Source organism: Coenobita brevimanus, chromosome 101, assembly GCF_032717465.1.
Source record: "Coenobita brevimanus isolate Jiangsu-jjx chromosome 101, ASM3271746v2, whole genome shotgun sequence".
Lineage (NCBI taxonomy): Eukaryota > Metazoa > Arthropoda > Malacostraca > Decapoda > Coenobitidae > Coenobita > Coenobita brevimanus.
Window position 1 is genome coordinate 13,709,666 of NC_137054.1, and position 17,704 is coordinate 13,727,369.

General features: G+C 43.5%; 1 protein-coding gene across 3 annotated transcripts in view; it reads left to right on the forward strand.

Annotated features, from left to right (window-relative positions):
- Positions 1–17,704, forward strand: part of bgm (acyl-CoA synthetase bubblegum family member 1) — a 131,388-nt gene that overhangs the window by 86,009 nt on the left and 27,675 nt on the right. For all 3 annotated transcript variants that reach the window (XM_080284397.1, XM_080284398.1, XM_080284396.1), the window contains exons 2-3: positions 6,021–6,289; positions 7,304–7,467. In XM_080284397.1, coding sequence (XP_080140523.1) covers positions 6,021–6,289; positions 7,304–7,467 — 433 coding nt within the window. The remainder of the gene's footprint in view (positions 1–6,020; positions 6,290–7,303; positions 7,468–17,704) is intronic.

Consider the following 17,704-nt stretch of genomic DNA (forward strand, 5'->3'; position numbering starts at 1 on the left):
GACTTAGTGGTGCCATTTGCCTGCACCAGGAATCGAACCCAGGCGCTGACCGGACTAGCAGATTCGTACGTAGCAGTATTTTACACGTATTAAGTTGCCATGGAAGTTCGTAGCAGAGAGAGAGAGAGAGAGAGAGAGAGAGAGAGAGAGCGAGAGAACCGAAAATCGCTTGAGCTATTTCTTCTGCTTAGCCTACTTTATCACTCATCTCGTTTTGGGGAGGTGAGAGCGAGTGTGTTGGCAGGGTGAGAGTTGGCAAGCAGGTGTGCAGTGGAGGTGGGTACAGCTGGCTATCATAATGTTTGTTAGTACCTGCCTGGGTTGCGTTGGGTATGTGCGGGTGGGTGTGGGGAGGTCTGAACTGGTAGTGTTCATTTAAACACGCGCACACACACACACACACACACACACACACACACACACACACACACACACACACACACCAGAATTTTAACATTTTATGATAACTTTATTCACTGCAAGGGAGAGTCGCCGCTATGAATAATGCGAGTATTTTTTTTATTTTTTTATATATTTATTTTTTTTTACATTTTTATGATTACTAACATCTTCACTGCCAAATGTTCGTAAACTGAATAACATCGTCTGACCAGCAAGAATAAAGTATAAAGACACCACCAGGATTAATGAATGATAAAATACGAGAAAAATAATATGTAGTTATTTGGACTCCAGTTACATATTATTTTTGGTGTTTTCAATTGACTTTACAAAGGTAGGCGGGTGGAGGGTAGATGGGTGGGTGGGGATAGATGGGTGGGTCGGGGTGTAGATGAAGGGGTGGGGCAGATTGGCGGGGGAGGGGGGAGCTTTAGGGTCTAAATTCAGAATTTTGAACTGAAAGGTTTAACATGGTCTTTGCTACCTTTTCAGTGTTATTTTTTTCCTAAACTGAACAAAATGATCCTGAGTTACCACAAAATAAATATCTTAATAAGGAAAGTAAAGATTGTAAAATACGACGATAAGTTACGATGTTAGTTCCAGATTCACAAAGCTTACGACCAGGTTTTAGTCGTAAGATTAGTTTTAACATGAATAAGAGTAAGAGGAGATTTTTATGCTCCTATGCCTGAGATAATGACTCATAATTACGACAGAGTTTGATCGTAAGTTTGTTAGTGAATATGTGCCCTGATCACGGTGTTCATAAAGTGTGTTGTCAGTGGTGGGTGTGTTGGTAGTGGTGAATGGTCAGTGTTGGCAGTAGTTGTAGTAGAAATATCTGTTGGCAGTGGTGAAAGTGGACATAGGTGGAAATAGTAGTTGGTGTCAGCAGTGGTGAACGGTGTTAGCAGTAGTTGGTAGTGGTGGAAATGTTGGCAGTCTTCTACCTTCTCTTCTGGTGTGTGTGTGTGTGTGTGTGTGTGTGTGTGTGTGTGTGTGTGTGTATACATAAAACAGACTCAAAATGACATTGAAAGACTGTATAACTTTCTTTTTTTTTCCTTTAACGATTATTTTTTTCCATCTTTCTTGCACTTGACGTGAAAAAAAGAAATTTAACTTTTTTGCACTGAACTGTGTAGGCTATATTATTTTCTTAGGCCCTTGGATCAAACCCCAGTATGTCATGTTATGACTATGATATTATTTCCCTCCTTAGTTTCATGCATGGCCTAAAAACATGGGTAAGTAGTAGCTAGTAGTAGTATTTTCCCTTGGACTTCAGAATGCCATCTTACTGAGCCTTCAGTTTCTTTTTTTGGGGGAGGAAACTTTTTTCCTAGTTTCTTGCACGGTCAGAAAACACGGAAAGTTAATTTTAATATATATATATATATATATATATATATATATATATATATATATATATAATTTTTTGAAGGCTTGAATAGTGAATGAGTGGTTGATTTTCGTTGGGTATATACGGATAGTTTTTCACTTATTTCCCCCCCCGTTCTCTCTCTCTCTCTCTCTCTCTCTCTCACTCACTCAAACATACGTCCTTGTTGTAACGAGAGAGAGTGAGAATATTAAGACGTAGCTAATATGCAAAGTTATATCGTTAAAGAAGTCTTAAGTTAGCCTTCAGACCCCACAAGGCCACTTCCTTCAGAGGCTATGTATGTCACCTTAAGCTCAGCATGTAGCCGTGTGCGTGTTAGCGCTGGGTGTCATCTCAATGCGGTCAGCCTATCCGGAAGGGGCTATAAGGCTATATGAATGAGGATGAAGGAGAGTGAGTATTACTGTATGGTTATTCTGTTTCTGTTATGAGGAAAGGGAGAGTTAGTTATTCTGGAGCGTTCAGTACTTTCATATTTATATGTAGCCTGATATGGTTGTCGTTTTGATGCTATACGAAAAGGTTAAATGGCTATACGAATGACGGTGACGATGAGAGGGAGAGTGTTGGGGGTGAAGAGGAGGGATGGAATGGGGTGAAGGGGATGGATGGAGAGGGTGGTAAAGAGGACGGGTTGAGGGGGGAAGTATAGAAGGGGATCAGATGGAGAGGTGGTGGAGGAGGTGAGGGTGTAAGATAATAGAATGAGGGGAAGGGGATGGATGGAGAGAGCGGTAAAGAAGGGTTGAAAGGGGGGGGGTGAGAAAGGAGGGATGGAGGGGGGGTAAAGTGGAAGGACGGAAGGGGGAAAGGGCAGGGAATGTAGGGGAGGGGGGCCTGTTGCTATTCTAGAGGCCTTCCAGTACCCCACCTGCCTTCCGGACTGAACCTGGCTTGCTGAAGGTCTGCACTGGGGACGAGGAGGGAGGGAAGGGTGGTGGGGTGTGGTATGGACAGAGGGAGTTTGATAGGGAGGACTTTGATGGACATAGGGTGCAATTTAAGATACTGAAGGAAATTGAACGTTTAAGGGAATTGTGGAAATACTGGTAGGTGTGAATGGAAAGTGAATCGAAGTTGTAGGAATACCATTAAAAGTGGGTAATGGAAGAGAGTAGTGGAAATTGGCACTAAATGGGAAGTGGAAGGGAGGGGAGGCGAATGGGAAGTGGAGGATAGAAATGAAATAGAAAATGGGGAGTAGGGATGGAAAGGGAAATGAAAAGTGGAGTTAGTGGAAGGAACGATATGGGAAGTGAAACATAGAGAGAAAGAAGGGAATTGCCGTGAAAGTCAATGTAAATCAGTGGGTGGCATGGGGAAGGGGGTTTGTATGCACGCTGTATAGGCAGGGTCTTGTGGTCTGGGAAGGTCGTGTGATAGGAAGGAAGGGCAGTAGTCTTCCGCGTACATTTTTATTACTGTTACCATGCTTTTAATTTGAATGCCGATATTGTAGATTTTCCTTGTGGCTTCCTTTCCCCGGATCATTCTTCCAGTTATTACATTTTTTTTCTCTTAAGTCTCATCATGATCAGGTTAAAACTCCATGTCAGAATGCTTCTTGGCTGGGTGTGGCTTCCTCCTTGGGCCAGTTATATATAGTTACTGTACTTACTGCCACAATTTTCCCTACTTTGCAGTGTATCAGTTCCGACTAAACTTCTGTCTCGTCCTATAGTTCAACTCTTCCTACTGCTGCTTATCAGTTCTAAGTTTCGTAGCACAACGGCCTATAGGAAATCCCCAAACACTATCATTACTACTGTTACATCATCATAAAAGCCTGTACTTACCACGGTCGCTGCTCTTATCAGTGCCCTATCCATGCGTTCCAATAGAGTTGTTTATTTATGATAGGGCAGAAGGGGTCTTGGAGCTGGGCATGCCCTGTGTGGTATTTTGAGGGGAGGTGTTTGTGTTAGCAATGTTGAGGAAAAGGGTGAAAAGTAAAGGGGACAGGTATGCTAGGAAAGGGACTGAAGGTAAGGGAAAAGAAGTAGAAACCAAATAGCGAAGGGACTGTAACAGAAAAGAGCGAGGAAAGGGCGTTGAGAAGGGAAATGTAGAAAAATGAGAGAAATTACCAAAATGAAGAATAAGGAAGGAGGATTGAGAAGAGTGAAAGTTCTTGTGAGGAATGAGGATTGGGAAAGCAGAGAGAGAGAGAGAGGGGGGAATGAAAGAGAAAAGAGCAGGATCGAAAAAGAAAGTGCCGGGGAAAAACTGGTTAAGGAAGGAGTGGGAAAGTCGTAGAGTAGGTGGACAAGGTGTAGGTGGATCAAGTTAAATTAAGGTGCTGGTGGATAGAGGAATGGTGGATCAAGGTGGATCAGAGGGATAGGTGGAGCAGGTGGGTAGAAGAGAACGAACTGTTACCCCATTTAGCCCAGTGACTTCATATTTTATTTACTATTTAAAGACAGTTATATATTCTCTGAGTTGATTGTTTGAAGAGTGGGAATTTAATAAGAAATGATCGTAATGAAGGGGTTAAACTTGCAGACGTCTGGCAGGAGGTGGACGGGAAGGCGGATGGGAGGGTATGGGGTGGTGGGGGAAAGCCTGTCCACCGTGGGAACTGGATGAAGCTTATTAAAGGATTAGATTACCATTCCGATCCCCTTCAACCTTCCGTTCACCTTGATATTTCTTACTTCTGAACTTATTTATTTATTTATATAGAGTATTTATTAGTATTTTTATTGAATGTTGTTGCTGTTATTATTTCGTCGGAGAGCTCTGTTCCAATGTCATTTAAGCTAAGTAATATGGAATAGTCCGAACAAGAAAATCCAGCGTAGTGAAGGATTTTAATATCTTTATGGTCTAATATTTTGCTGATTTCATACATTGATGTAATACCTGGACGATCAAATAATTCTGACGATAAATTATACCTCCGTGTTCCATATCGTAATTAATAACCTCGACAGTTATAACCCCTTCCATCCTTGGGGGGGGGGGTTTCTCCTGAACAGAATAACAATAATAAGGGTACAAATAAATATACTAAACTTCCTTATACTGAAAAGGTTGCACGCACTGGGTATCATCCGTGCGTAGTTGGCCTCGTTGTGTGTATATATGGGCTTGCATCACGTGCGGCATATAAACACTGGGGAGGAAGAGCGTGGTGCGACTTGGCTGAGGTGACAGGTTAGAATTGTGACGTGGGTTGGTGTTGTGACGTGGGTTTGGTGTTGTGACAGGTTAGAAGGTGATTTGTTGATGGTGTGACGGGATAGGATGTCACAAGTTGGTGGTGCGACGCAGGTTGACTGGTGTGACAAGATAGGATGTTTCTTGGGTTCGTGGCGTGACTTGGGTTGGTGACGTGACAGGGTAGAATGTGACTTGGGTTGGTGGTGTGACAGGGTAGCATATCACGAGTTAGTGTGACGTAGGTGTAGTGGTGTGACAGGGTAGAATGTGACTTGGGTTGGTGATGTGACGTACGTTTGGTGCGACAGGTTAGGATGCGACTTGTTGTGGCTTTGGTTTGGTGATGGACTAATATTGCTGCGACTGTGGCCATGTAACGTGGTGGAGTGACAGGTTAGGATGTGACGCTTGGTGTGTGACTTGAGTGTGGTGATGTGAGTGGGGTTTGATGGGGCTTTGTGTGACGATGTGAGTTGGTAGTGTTGTTACAGGTTAAGATGTGGCTTGTTTGTGTTACTTCGGATATGTGGGGGTGACTGAGGGCTGGGGTCAGATTGGGCTTTGTCTGCATTCCTCTCCAGTAACTGGTGAGAATTACTGATAGACCTGCTTTGTTTTACGGTGAGATAAGTTGTATTAAGTGCATTATCTGTACCCTATTATATGATAAGAATACTGTGAATTACTCATTTTATGGCGTCCAGGGGCCTTTTCCGAAATCTCAACTGTGTGCTGTTTTTTCTGCGCAGTAACTTTGAAGATGGATCATTTTTTTTTTCAACCACTTCGGTCCGATGACATTCATTTTCAATCATGCTGTTTCCATGCAGTTTGATTCAGCTTAGGAGAAATATTCTGAAGTGGAAGTTAAATATATACTCCAACTTTAATCATCCTTTTAAGTACTAAAGGTAAATTTATTCATTTAATGTTATAAAGTGTAAACAAGAATGAACTAAAAAAAAAAAAAAATGGATTGAAGGAGTTAATGAGTACGTTTTTCGGGAATCCACCCAATTTCTAACTTATTTCCTTCCTTCTACAGTTTCGTGGCCACAGACGACTTCATCCACTACAGCAGCGCCCCCAAACTCAACACCACACCCACCAGCACCGCCAGCACCCCCAAGAGACAGCAGCGGCAGCACCAGAACCACCACAACAGCAACACCCGGCGGGAGAACAGCGGCAAGAGCAGAAAAATGGCGCCGGATCCCAGAGGACAGGAGGAAACTGGGCCTGTAGGATCTATCATTGCAGGCCACAGGATCTCTCTGAATGTACAATACGACAATGATGAGGATACCCAGCCTAGTAAGTGACGATGTTTTGGGTATTGGGATTATTTCAATGGACGGAGTATTCGTAACATAGTATTTGTGTGTGTGTGTGACTAAATATATTTCTCTAAAATTATTACTTTTGTCGATGGTTTAAATATTTTGGTATCCTTTTTCTCCCGGACTTTGGAGACTACCTGTCTCTAGTTTTTAATGTAAAGCGAATTTCTTACGGGTGTGACTTCATTCCGTAACAGTGAAATATGTAAAATTTCGGTCAGGATTTTCGCTCCACTTTTTTGATTGTAGAGGTTTGAAACTTATACAATACTCGGAAAAAAGTTGGAGCTTGAATAATAACAGTACTAAGTTTTAAAGGTTATTATTCACTGTCATGCTATGTATCGCAAAGCAGTTTATCGATATTAAAGTCCGAAGTCTCTCTCACGTTTTCTTTAATGCTCAACATAGTTTGCTTAATGCGAGAATATCAGCGTCCTATGCAGAAATATGCTGGTAAGGAACTAGGGAGCCTCCTAAGATCAGAACAGCCCCTTTAGCCTTGAAGCTGTTAGATAATGTAATCTAAAGAGGACTGAGATTGTAAAGCCCATGTTATTGTATTACTAAACCTGCCACTTCTGTCTTAAGCTGAGATTTGTCAGGTATTTAGTTTTTGTACTGTGTTTAAAGTCTGGCTATTGTAAATCCCTTCGATGAGTGTCCCAGGGCTGTAGGGGTATAGAAGCAACCTCTAGTATCTATCAGTCACCTGCCTTTCCTCTTGCTAAGTCCTTACGAGGCGAATATCAGACCTCCTTTATTCTTGCTGCGATTTTTATAAATGTTTCACCCATTGTCGTAGCCTGAAGTGTTTACTACCCAGCGATTTGGGAGTCCCGTTTATTACTACCTCAGACGATTTAATTTTACATACCCCTTTTTCTTCTTGCGATTTTTATATATGTCCAACCCTCTCTTACTAACTGGAGTCCTGTTCTTGCTACCCTCAGACGATTTACGTAACCCTCTGCCCCTCTCTCAACAGTCAAATCCGTGGGCGGCGAGGTTACCCCAGTGGAGGAGCGTGTGGTCAGTACAGGTGCCATGAGTGTGGATACGACGGACAGGGCCCCCCCGAAGGTGCCCCTCCATGACGACGTGGCACCCCCATCCCCAACCACCCACGAGAAGATCACGCACGTAGATCAGGTCAGTGCCGGGTGAGGTCAGAGAGGGAGAGAGTGATGGAGAAGGAGAGGAGGAGTAAGAGGGAGAGGGTGAGGTTTTGTTGTGTGAGTGTGGGATAGACTGTATTTTTGAATGGAAGAGATGACCAGCCTATCTGAAGCTATAATGTCATTTACGTGAAGCTTATTTTTTTTAGCTTATCTGTTTGGAGATATGATCTTGAACGGTTTGATTAGCCTGTTTGAAGCTACATTTTGCGTTGTCAGTATATTTGCAGCTATAATGTTTTCAGTATATGAAATTAATTTGTTACATTATGACCAGGCTGACTGAGTTCCCCTCCTCCCCCCTTTTTTCTTTTATACCAGCCTATTTGTAAAGCTTTAATACTTTGCAGCAAAACCAACACACTGGAAGATATAGTATTTTGCCGTTTGGCCAGCCTGTTTGAATGATATTCTGCTGTGTGACGTGCCTGTTTGAAGATAAGTTTTGCAGTGTATTAGGCCAGTTGTAGTTACATTTGCAGTATATGTGTAGTACTGGCCTTGAGCCTGTAGATATAGTCTTGCTTTATGATCAATTATAATCTCTGTGCAGTTATGACCTTGCAGTATGTGTGCTCTTGTAGTTATAACCTTGCCGTATGTGCAGTTTATAATCTCACTCTTGTAGTTATAATCTTGCAGTGTAGGTATGTTTGAAGGTAATTTTTTGTGACCTACCTATTTGCAGCTTTTATTTTTGTTTTTCCTCCATAGTTAATGCTATATTTTTTGCCTGAACACGGCACAAAGATCGGTAAGGGAGACGATGTTTTTCAAAGTCCCGGTCGTCCCTAGAACACGATCCGCAACAGTCGAATTTACGTCCGGGTCCCTAGTGGTGCTGCAGGGCGAATAACGATAGGGGGGAATGAGACTGTGGTAAGAAAGACAAGAAAACATAGGGAGGGAAAGACGCAGTAGTGAGGAGAGGATAGCCGTGTGTGAAAATTACGAAAACACACACACACACACACACACACACACACACACACACACACACACACACACACACACACACACACACACACACACACACACACACACACACACACACACACACACACACACAATTGAAGACAGTGGGAGGCATACTAGAGTGTAATATGTATTCGACACACCGTCCTAGTTGGCAAGTTATACTGCCCTCTTGACACTTACCAGGACGTGACTGTGTGTGTGTGTTTGTGTGTGTGTGATGTATGAAAGTGCTTGCGTTATCTTCACTCCTTCTCTAGCTCAAACACACACACACACAAACACACACACACACACACACACACACACACAATTGAAGACAGTGGGAGGCATACTAGAGTGTAATATGTATTCGACACACCGTCCTAGTTGGCAGGTTATACTGCCCTCTTGACACTTACCAGGACGTGACTGTGTGTGTGTGTGTTTGTGTGTGTGTGATGTATGAAAGTGCTTGCGTTATCTTCACTCCTTCTCTAGCTCAAACACACACACACACACACACACACACACACACACACACACACACACACACACACACACACACACACACACACACACACACACACACACACACACACACACACACACACACACACACACACACACACACACACACACACACACACACACACACACACACACACACACACAGGCATACTAGAGTGTAATATGTATTCGACACACCGTCCTAGCTGGCAGGTTATACTGCTCTCTTGACACTTACCAGGACGTGACTGTGTGTGTGTGTGATGAAAGTGCTTGCTCTGTCTTCACTCCTCTAGCGCGCGCGCACACACACACACACACACACACACACACACACACACACACACACACACACACACACACACACACACACACACACACACTATTAATTTCTCTCAGGCGTTCGTTACACCCGGGGGAGACCACTTCCTGTAGGTAGCGAAGGACAGGAGGAGGGAGAGAAGGAAGGAGAGGAGGGAGGAGAGACAGTAGGTGAGGGGGGACAAGGTGAGAGAAGGTAGGTATGAGATAGACAGTAGAGAAGGGGATGGATAGAAAGATGGAAGGGGAATAATTGGGATAGAGGAAGGAGGGTTAAGATAGTGGGAGACGGGAGAGAAGGGGGTGGGGAAGGAAAGAGGGATAAATACTAGGCTGGAGAGAAAAAATATGGAGGAGGGTAGGTGGATGAGAGGAGGGGGAGGGGAGGAACCAAGGTACGAGTGTAATACAAAAAATAAAACAAAAATAAACTAAAATTACTCCCCTCTCAGAACAATGAAAAAAGAAAATGACGTCGTTCTTGCTGTTTAGTAGAATGTCATCTGAAGGTTAAACAGTCGTCAGAACACCCACTGTAGTCCTGCTTACTGAGGAGGGACAGGGAGGAGAGGGAAGGGCGTGTAAGATGGAGGAGTATAGGACAACAAGAAATGGAGGTAGAGAGATTGGAGTGAAAGAAAGGTTATTAGGTAGGCGAGTAAGAAGGAAGGAAATGAAAATACGTAAAGAAAGGAAATGCTAGGTAAATACGTAGGTGGGTAATGACTGGGAGGGAGGAAGGAAGATAAAGTAGGAAGGTAATTAGGGAAGGCACTGTATTTAGGTAAGTAAATATCAAAGAAGGAAAGTAGATAGGTAAGAAATTAGGGAAAAAATATAGAGAAATTTGGTATGCATAAGGCATTACAAGGAAGTTATGGTAGGTAAGAAAATTGCTAGGAATACTGATTTGAGGAAGAAGTGTGTATAGAATGAAAGTAAGGAATGAAGGACTGCCGGGAGCTAGAGACTTGGGGGGGAGGGGGAAGGAGGTGTAGAGAGAAGTACAGTCAGTAGGAGAGAGGGTAGGAAAGATTCGGAGAGAAAAGGAGGGAGGTTGAGTAGGGTGGGGTGGGAAGGAGTGGAGAGAAGGAGCATGTGGAGAGGGAAGTAGAGAGGAGGGTTGCTTTGGAGGGAAGTAGGAAGGAAAAGTGGAGGGAAGTAGGAGCCAGGAGGGGGGAGGAGGAAGTTGAAGGTACTGGCTGAGAGAGTTTGGGGGTCAGGTGGGAGGAGCTAGGAGGGGGGAAGGGATGGAGGACTCTGAGGAGGGAGGGGGAGGGGATGGGGGAGTCTGAGGGGGGAGGGGAAGGGGATGGGGGAGTCTGAGGAGGGAGGAGGAGGGGATGGAGGAGTCTGAGGAGGGAGGGGGAGGGGATGGAGGAATCTGAGGAGAGAAAGGGGGGGAGCCGCTTCGCAAACGTCTGTTCGCAGGAGAGAGGGACGCTTCACACACGGTTCAGTTCGCCGCGGGTCCTCCCACAGTTCACAACCCTTCTCCTCCTCCTCCTCCTCAGCCGGCTCCAGGTTTTTGCGAGCACTGTGAATCCCTAAGTTCTGGAAGTGTCTTGGTCGTGGTGAAGACTTTTGGGGGATTTTGAGGAGCCAGCGTTATACTCTTAGAAGGAAAGTTAGCTGCTTCGAACTTTACCGAAACTTTAAGGCGAAGCCAAGGAAGCCCCCTGAAAGTGTTGGTTATTTTTTGGAAGAACTGTGTGACTATTTGGTGTTTATCAGGAACTTTATCATCTGGACAGACTTGAAGAAACATGGTAGCTGAAGGACATGCGGTAAGGAATAGATGGATTTTTGCTTAAGAACGAAACCGGGAAGTGTTGATTGGATTTTATTTATTTATTTTTTTTTAATGGTTGGCTGTTGAGTTGGTTTGATGGTCTGGAACTTTAGCGATTGAACTGAACTGAAGAAACGTGGCAGATAGGGACTTAACGAGTGATGCGTACGATTGAAGCTTATGGGTATTGAGTTTTGCTGATGATGCCGGGGAACAAATTTGTAGGTGAAATCCCCGGCCGGCTCGAGTGTATGACAGTATGGGGGAACAAGAGTGAAATCAGCTAAGTTAATTTTCGATCAGAACAAACGAGTTATCGTTGGGTACGATGGAAGAAAGAGGTCTAGTGTGATTCTTGGATGGAAATACTGACTTTATATATTGATAGTCTAAGCGGATTTTTTTTTTTTTTTTTTTTTATCGCAGCATATGGAGTATCTTAGGGACGTGTGTAAGTTTTTGATGAGGATATGGATGAAATAATTGTATGGATGAAAAAAATAGCTTGTATATGCTTTGAATGGTGTGACTTAACTTGAACGAGAAATGAAATTGAATAAAAAACTTGTTTTATGTATTAGCTTTTGTTCTATAATAATAACCAACAAGAAGACGGAGATTTTGAACTGATTACTGCCTTTATACTTCGTTCTTGCTACTACTGAACTACTTTACCCAGCTTCGGAGATACTGTTCAAACTGGAGAGGGTGTATGTACGGTTACCTGCAGAAGTTCGTTCCTCATCGTTTCTATCAGTAGTTCATAACATTATATTTCTTCTGGTAGTTAAAAGCAAGTTAGTTAAAGGTAATTATCTAACTAATCAAACATTAATGAGATTTTATCCAGCTCTACACAGACTTATGGGTTACTGAAGGGAAGAAAGAGGACCTGAACTTTTGCAGGGGAGTTTACCATAAGCTTGAAAAAAATCGTCTGAAGGTGACAGGAAGAAAATTACACCCACAGACGAACAAGAGGGATTTAAGGAGGTACCGGTAGTGTATTAATTCATTCAGTGCGAGAGGATTTTTACTGGGGTGGGTGGGTTAAAGGAGAGAGCATTTTAATTCTTTCAGTACGAGGGGTCTTTAGTGAGATGAAAATCGTCTGAGGGCAACAACAATAGACGTCATCGTAGGGAAATGATTAATAGCTAAGCACCTTGAGGATATCCGTTCCATTGAATACAGAGATCTAGACATCCGGTACGTTTGTGTGTGTGTGTGTGTGTGTGTGTGTGTGTGTGTGTGTGTGTGTGTGTGTGTGTGTGTGTGTGTTTGTCGTACATGGTAATAAGTATGTAATTAGTCGATTGGAATAGAAAAAAAAGGGGCGGTGTAGTATTTCCTGGCTGTATGCATTTAACGTAATAAGACTAATTAAGACAAATACTTAAAACTTGACTGTTTCCTCTTTGTAATAATATCTGAATAGTTAAGAACGAAATATAACAAGTTCGACTATTGCCTCCTCCATCTTAGAAATATAGGTTGAACTCTTCTCTAAGTTAGAAATAAGTTTACAAAATTTCCAAATTGCTAGTTATGATTAGACTTTCCCTCTTTGTTTTTGGTCAAGTTAGAGATATAAAGACGACGAAAATCAAGTTAGGATTTAAGAGGCTTGATTTCTCGCATGTGTGAAATCAAAATCTTTATTTTAACTGGCTGGACTGTTTTTTCTAGCAAGTTAGAAAATAGACGGCAATATATACCAGGGTGGACAGTTTTCCTCCTACTTCTTAAAATGTTGATTAATAAGTTTTGCATTTCATAGGTCAGTACAAGTTGGGACTGAAATTGTACGTAAAGGGTTTATTAATTTCTCAAGTTTGCTCCGTGTTACCGTCGCTTAAGGGGAGTCCCAAGCACCTTTTCCGTAACGATTTATTTTTTTATTTGGTGTGATTGATTTAGTTTTGTATGTTTTTTATGATGTTTGGTGATATCAGAATGATTTTAATGAACTCAGAAGAGGGTATAAAGATGTAATCAGCAAAATGAATCGCTTAGGAAGAGGTGTTAGGGAGCTTTCATAACCGACGAGAATACGGGCTTTTGTACTGTATTCCTCACAACTCTTCCCTCTTTTATATTCCTCTTTGAACCCTTACCTCAGTACTATATTCCTTTCTCCACTCTTCCCCTTCTCCCTGACCTCTCCTCTCTCCAAAAGCTAGTGACCTTTCCGCTTTTTGCCCCGTCCGGTACTGGAAGTGAAGGGGGGGGGGGTGGCTAGGCTGGATTTGTAGGACGGAAGGTTAAGTACAGTGTGAGACAGAAGTAATATGCCACTGCGTCTACTTCACACCTTGGGCAGATCAGTAACTTTCCTTTCTCACTCATCAAAATTTTATATATGGGGAGAGGAACATAAGCCTTTCTCACCTTAAAGCTAGTAGAGGAGAGTGAAAAGATGAGATATAGGGACGAACTTTGGCACAAACTGTCGTGGAGGGATACAGGAAGGGAAGTATGGATGGATGGCTGATGGTGCTAGAGGAAGAGATGGAAGGGTGGAAGAAGTTGATTGGACTCTTGGATAAAGGGAGGGAGAGTTTAGTGTGTGGTTGAAGGGAGGGAGTTCATAGATACAAAGAGTGAGGAATCTATATCAAAATAAAATAATGAAGGGATGAATGGAGCAAGGAATGGGTAGATGGAGGAGAGGAAGGATAGATGGATGTATATAGAGCAGGGGAAATTAATTGATATATGAAGAGGCATAGGTAATAAAGTGGATAGACAGAAGAAAGAAGTTATAGATACATAAAAGGAAGCAGTGCAAAGAGATAGATTAGTAAACAGGAAGACAGATGGAATAATATTAACCTCCCCCCACCCCTCCAAAAATGATAATCATTGTGAAAGTGGATTTTAGAAACTGATTCCTTTGTTAGAGGTTTATATAAATGATCTTGGGTGATTTTCCTTCGCTTAAAGCATGGATATTAACTGAAACCAGAAATTTACCAACTTTTATTTTTTAGTTAATTTTCTGCATTGCTTTCATTGTTTTAAAAATTATGCTCTTCTGGTATTGAGGTTTATATTATCTTGTGGGTGAATTTCCTTTGCTTAAATCGTGGTAATTAACTGAAACCATAAATTTGGGCAGCGTTTTTGCGAGTTAATTTTCTGCATGGTTTTCTTTTACTGTGGAGTTATGTGAAACGTGATTGTGTGCGTGTGTGTGTGTGTGTGTGTGTGTGTGTGTGTGTGTGTGTGTGTGTGTGTGTGTGTGTGACAGCTGTGGGGTTATATTGTTCATCACCCGTGTGTAATTACCGTATCTGGTTCATTGTTCACATAATGTCTTGTTTTATTTGCCTCATAATCAACTGCTCGCTACGCTTATTTCATGTTTCCTTAATTTTTCCTTCCTTAACTATTTTTTCCTGTATTATTTACCCCAGGTAGTTTCGTTCATTTTTATTTTCCTTTAACTATTGTCCAAGTGTATTCCTATTTTTTACGGAATTTATTTATTATTTCTGTTTTATGAGGCCTTGTTTGTCGTGTTTTATGTCCCCTGTCGAGTTCACTGTTTTGTCTTTCCTGTGTTAGTGTATCAGATGGTCTTTCTTGTCGCTAAGTCTTTCCTTCCTAATCGATATAAAGTTTTCCCTGCCGAGTTTGATTGCCTTATGTAGTTTCGAGCTTAGTGTCTTCCCTATTTTTCCCCTGAATTTAGTTTGGTGTGTTTTGAGTCTCTGAACCTTGGTCTTACTTTTTCCTTGGTGAATATAATGTTTTCTTGTTCTTAGTTGATCCTTCCCTTCCCTCACGCTTCCTGTCAGTTGAGCCTTCCCCCTCCCTCCCCGCCCACACACACTCTCCTCTCTCCTCTACTTTCTCTCTCCTTCCCGTACCTTCCTACTGCTGTGCCTTCCTTTTATGATTCCTCCCTTCCTTCCTTTCCTTCCTGTAGGCTTTTCTTTCCTTTCCTTTCTATGCCTCCATTCTTCGTTTCCTTCCTCCCTTACCGTCTGTTTCCTTCTTCCCTTACCTTCTGTTTATTTCCTCCCGTACCTTCTGTTTCCTTCCTTTTCTGCCCCTTCCTTTCCATATTACTCTCTCTTTCCTCTTCCATTCTGGTCCCTCCGTACAGTACCTCCTTCCTTCCATTCACCACCCTCTCTCCCTCCTTTCTTACCCCCTCCCTCCCTCCCCTTCTTACCCCCTCCCTCCCTCCCCTTCTTACCCCCTCCCTCCCTCCCCTTCTTACCCCCTCCCTCCCTCCCCTTCTTACCCCCTCCCTCCATGTGTTCTGCTACTTACCAACTCCCTCCTCCCTCCCCCTCCCTATCACTTCCTGTCACACCACCACCTCCTCCACCTGTCATCCTTCTGTTACGCCTCCTCCCTCCCTCCTCTTCTACCTCGTCCTCTCTCCTTGCTGATAACCACCCTCTCCTTCCTGCTTTCGGCCCCTTTTACCTTTTCCTCACTTTCTTGTTCAGTACATTTTCTTCTCTCCCTCTCCCTCCCTCCTACCATCCTGAACTCCTCCCAACCTTCCTCCTCCTCCTGTCTTGTACCCCTCCCTCCCTCTCTTCCCTCCCTCCCTCTCGTCCCTCCCTCCACACTTTCCTTTTTCATACCCTTTCCTCCTTCATTCTCCCTCTTGTTAGCCCCATCCTGTCTGTCAAATTTTATCGACCCCCCCCTTTTTTTTTCACTTTTATATCCCGCTTATTAATCTATTCTTTTTGCTACCCAACTGTTGTAAATTTCTACCTTCTCTCTCTCAACATCTTTCTCTTCCAGTTCTCATCTCTCCCTCTCTCTCCTCTCCTTATCTCTCCTCTTCTCACTCTCCGTTCTCCTTTTTCTTCTCTCTCCTCTCCTCGCTTTCCTTCCCACTCACTTCCCCCGTCCCCAGATATCTTCCCTTACTCACTCCTCTCAACAAGTCATGCACCTTCTCTCCACACCCGCCGCCTTTCTCATGCTTTATCAAACCCTTCACTTCTCCGTGCTTCTTCCTTAACCTCCATCTCCTCTCTCTCTCTCTCTCTCTCTCTCTCTCTCTCTCTCTCTCTCTCTCATCCCACCCCCTGCCCTCCCTCAGCCTCTCAGATTTCCCTCACATGCCCTTCGTCCCTTTCTTCTCATTTCCATCTCTTCCACTTTCTTCCTACTTTTCTGTCCTTCTCCTTAACTGATAGAATAGTTTTGTGCGACCATCCCTATACCAGACAGTTACGAAAGGGCCAACAGGTTTGTTGCTGTTTGCTTTCTTTTGTACATCTCATCCCCTTCCCCTCCCCGCCTCATTCTTCTTCCCATTTCACTACCCACCGCTTATCTCTTCCCCCTCCTTCCTCCTCTTCCCGTAAGTTTCTCTTGCCACACATGAATCCACACCCCATTTCTAAGTAGTCAGTCACCCCTCTCTACGTCGCTTGCCTCCCTTCCTTTTTCTTATCCTCCTCTTCTCCCCCGTCTCTCCTCTCCTCTACCTCCTTAATACTCCTTCGCGCCTCCACTCCTCCTCCACCCCTCTCCATTCGTCTCGCCTTCCACTCCGCCCCCTTCCACCTTATTCTTAGAGCGAAGGTTAGCGGCAGTGTGTTTTGCCCACCGTGGCAGCCTGAGGATAAACAGTAATGTCAGTAGGGTGCATGATAGTGCTGTAGGCACCTTGTTGACGTAGACTTGCTTTTTATACACACACACACACACACACACACACACACACACACACACACACACACACACACACACACACACACACACACACACACACACACACGTGCACGCGCGCACAGAGAGAGAGAGAGAACCGATATCTGGTATACATCGAAAATCAGTGATAATGGCGCGTGATGCTGACTACTTCCTCACCATACCTCTGACCATGCAGGCTGTATAATGAGGGTATGGTATGGTAGGTGAATGATGGTGAGGGTATGGTATGGTAGGGTGGATGATGGTGAGGGTATGGTATGGTAGGGTGGATGATGGTGAGGGTATGGTATGGTAGGGTGGATGAGTCAGTGAAGTTGCAGGGTTTGTTGTTTGGCTCCCTACATTAGGCAGGTGAAGAGTAAAAACAGGTAAGCCAGGTAGGTAAATGACTCTGCTTTTGTACCTCGTCACGGTATTTTTACTTTTTCTGTAATACGGCATTGGTTAAGTTTTAGCCATGTATAGATTCACATGTAATTAGTGTGTGTGTGTGTGTGTGTGTGTGTGTGTGTGTGTGTGTGTGTGTGCGTGTGTGTGTGTGTGTGTGCGCGTGCGCGTGCGTGTGTGTGTGTGTGTGTGTGCGTGCGTGCACGCGCGCGTGCGTTTGTGCGCGCGTGTATGCGTGTGTGCATGTATGTGCCGGGGGAGGTAGGTATATATGCGGTTTATTTTTATTTATTTATTTTTTTCCAGGGTGTCTGGGCAAGTGATATTTGACCAGTGACGTGGAGGTTGTCAGGATTATTAGTTACATATTATGTGGCTGATTATACCAATTTTTTTTTTTTTAATGGTTGTACTATTAAGCTGTAATTTGTTCAGAAACACCAGCAGCTAATTATCGAGCGACAAATGTGTAAATAGCTTGCTTCCACCTAATTACGCTGTTTTAAATATACTCCCTTTTCCGGTTTCCTCGTAGCCTACTCAAAAAAGC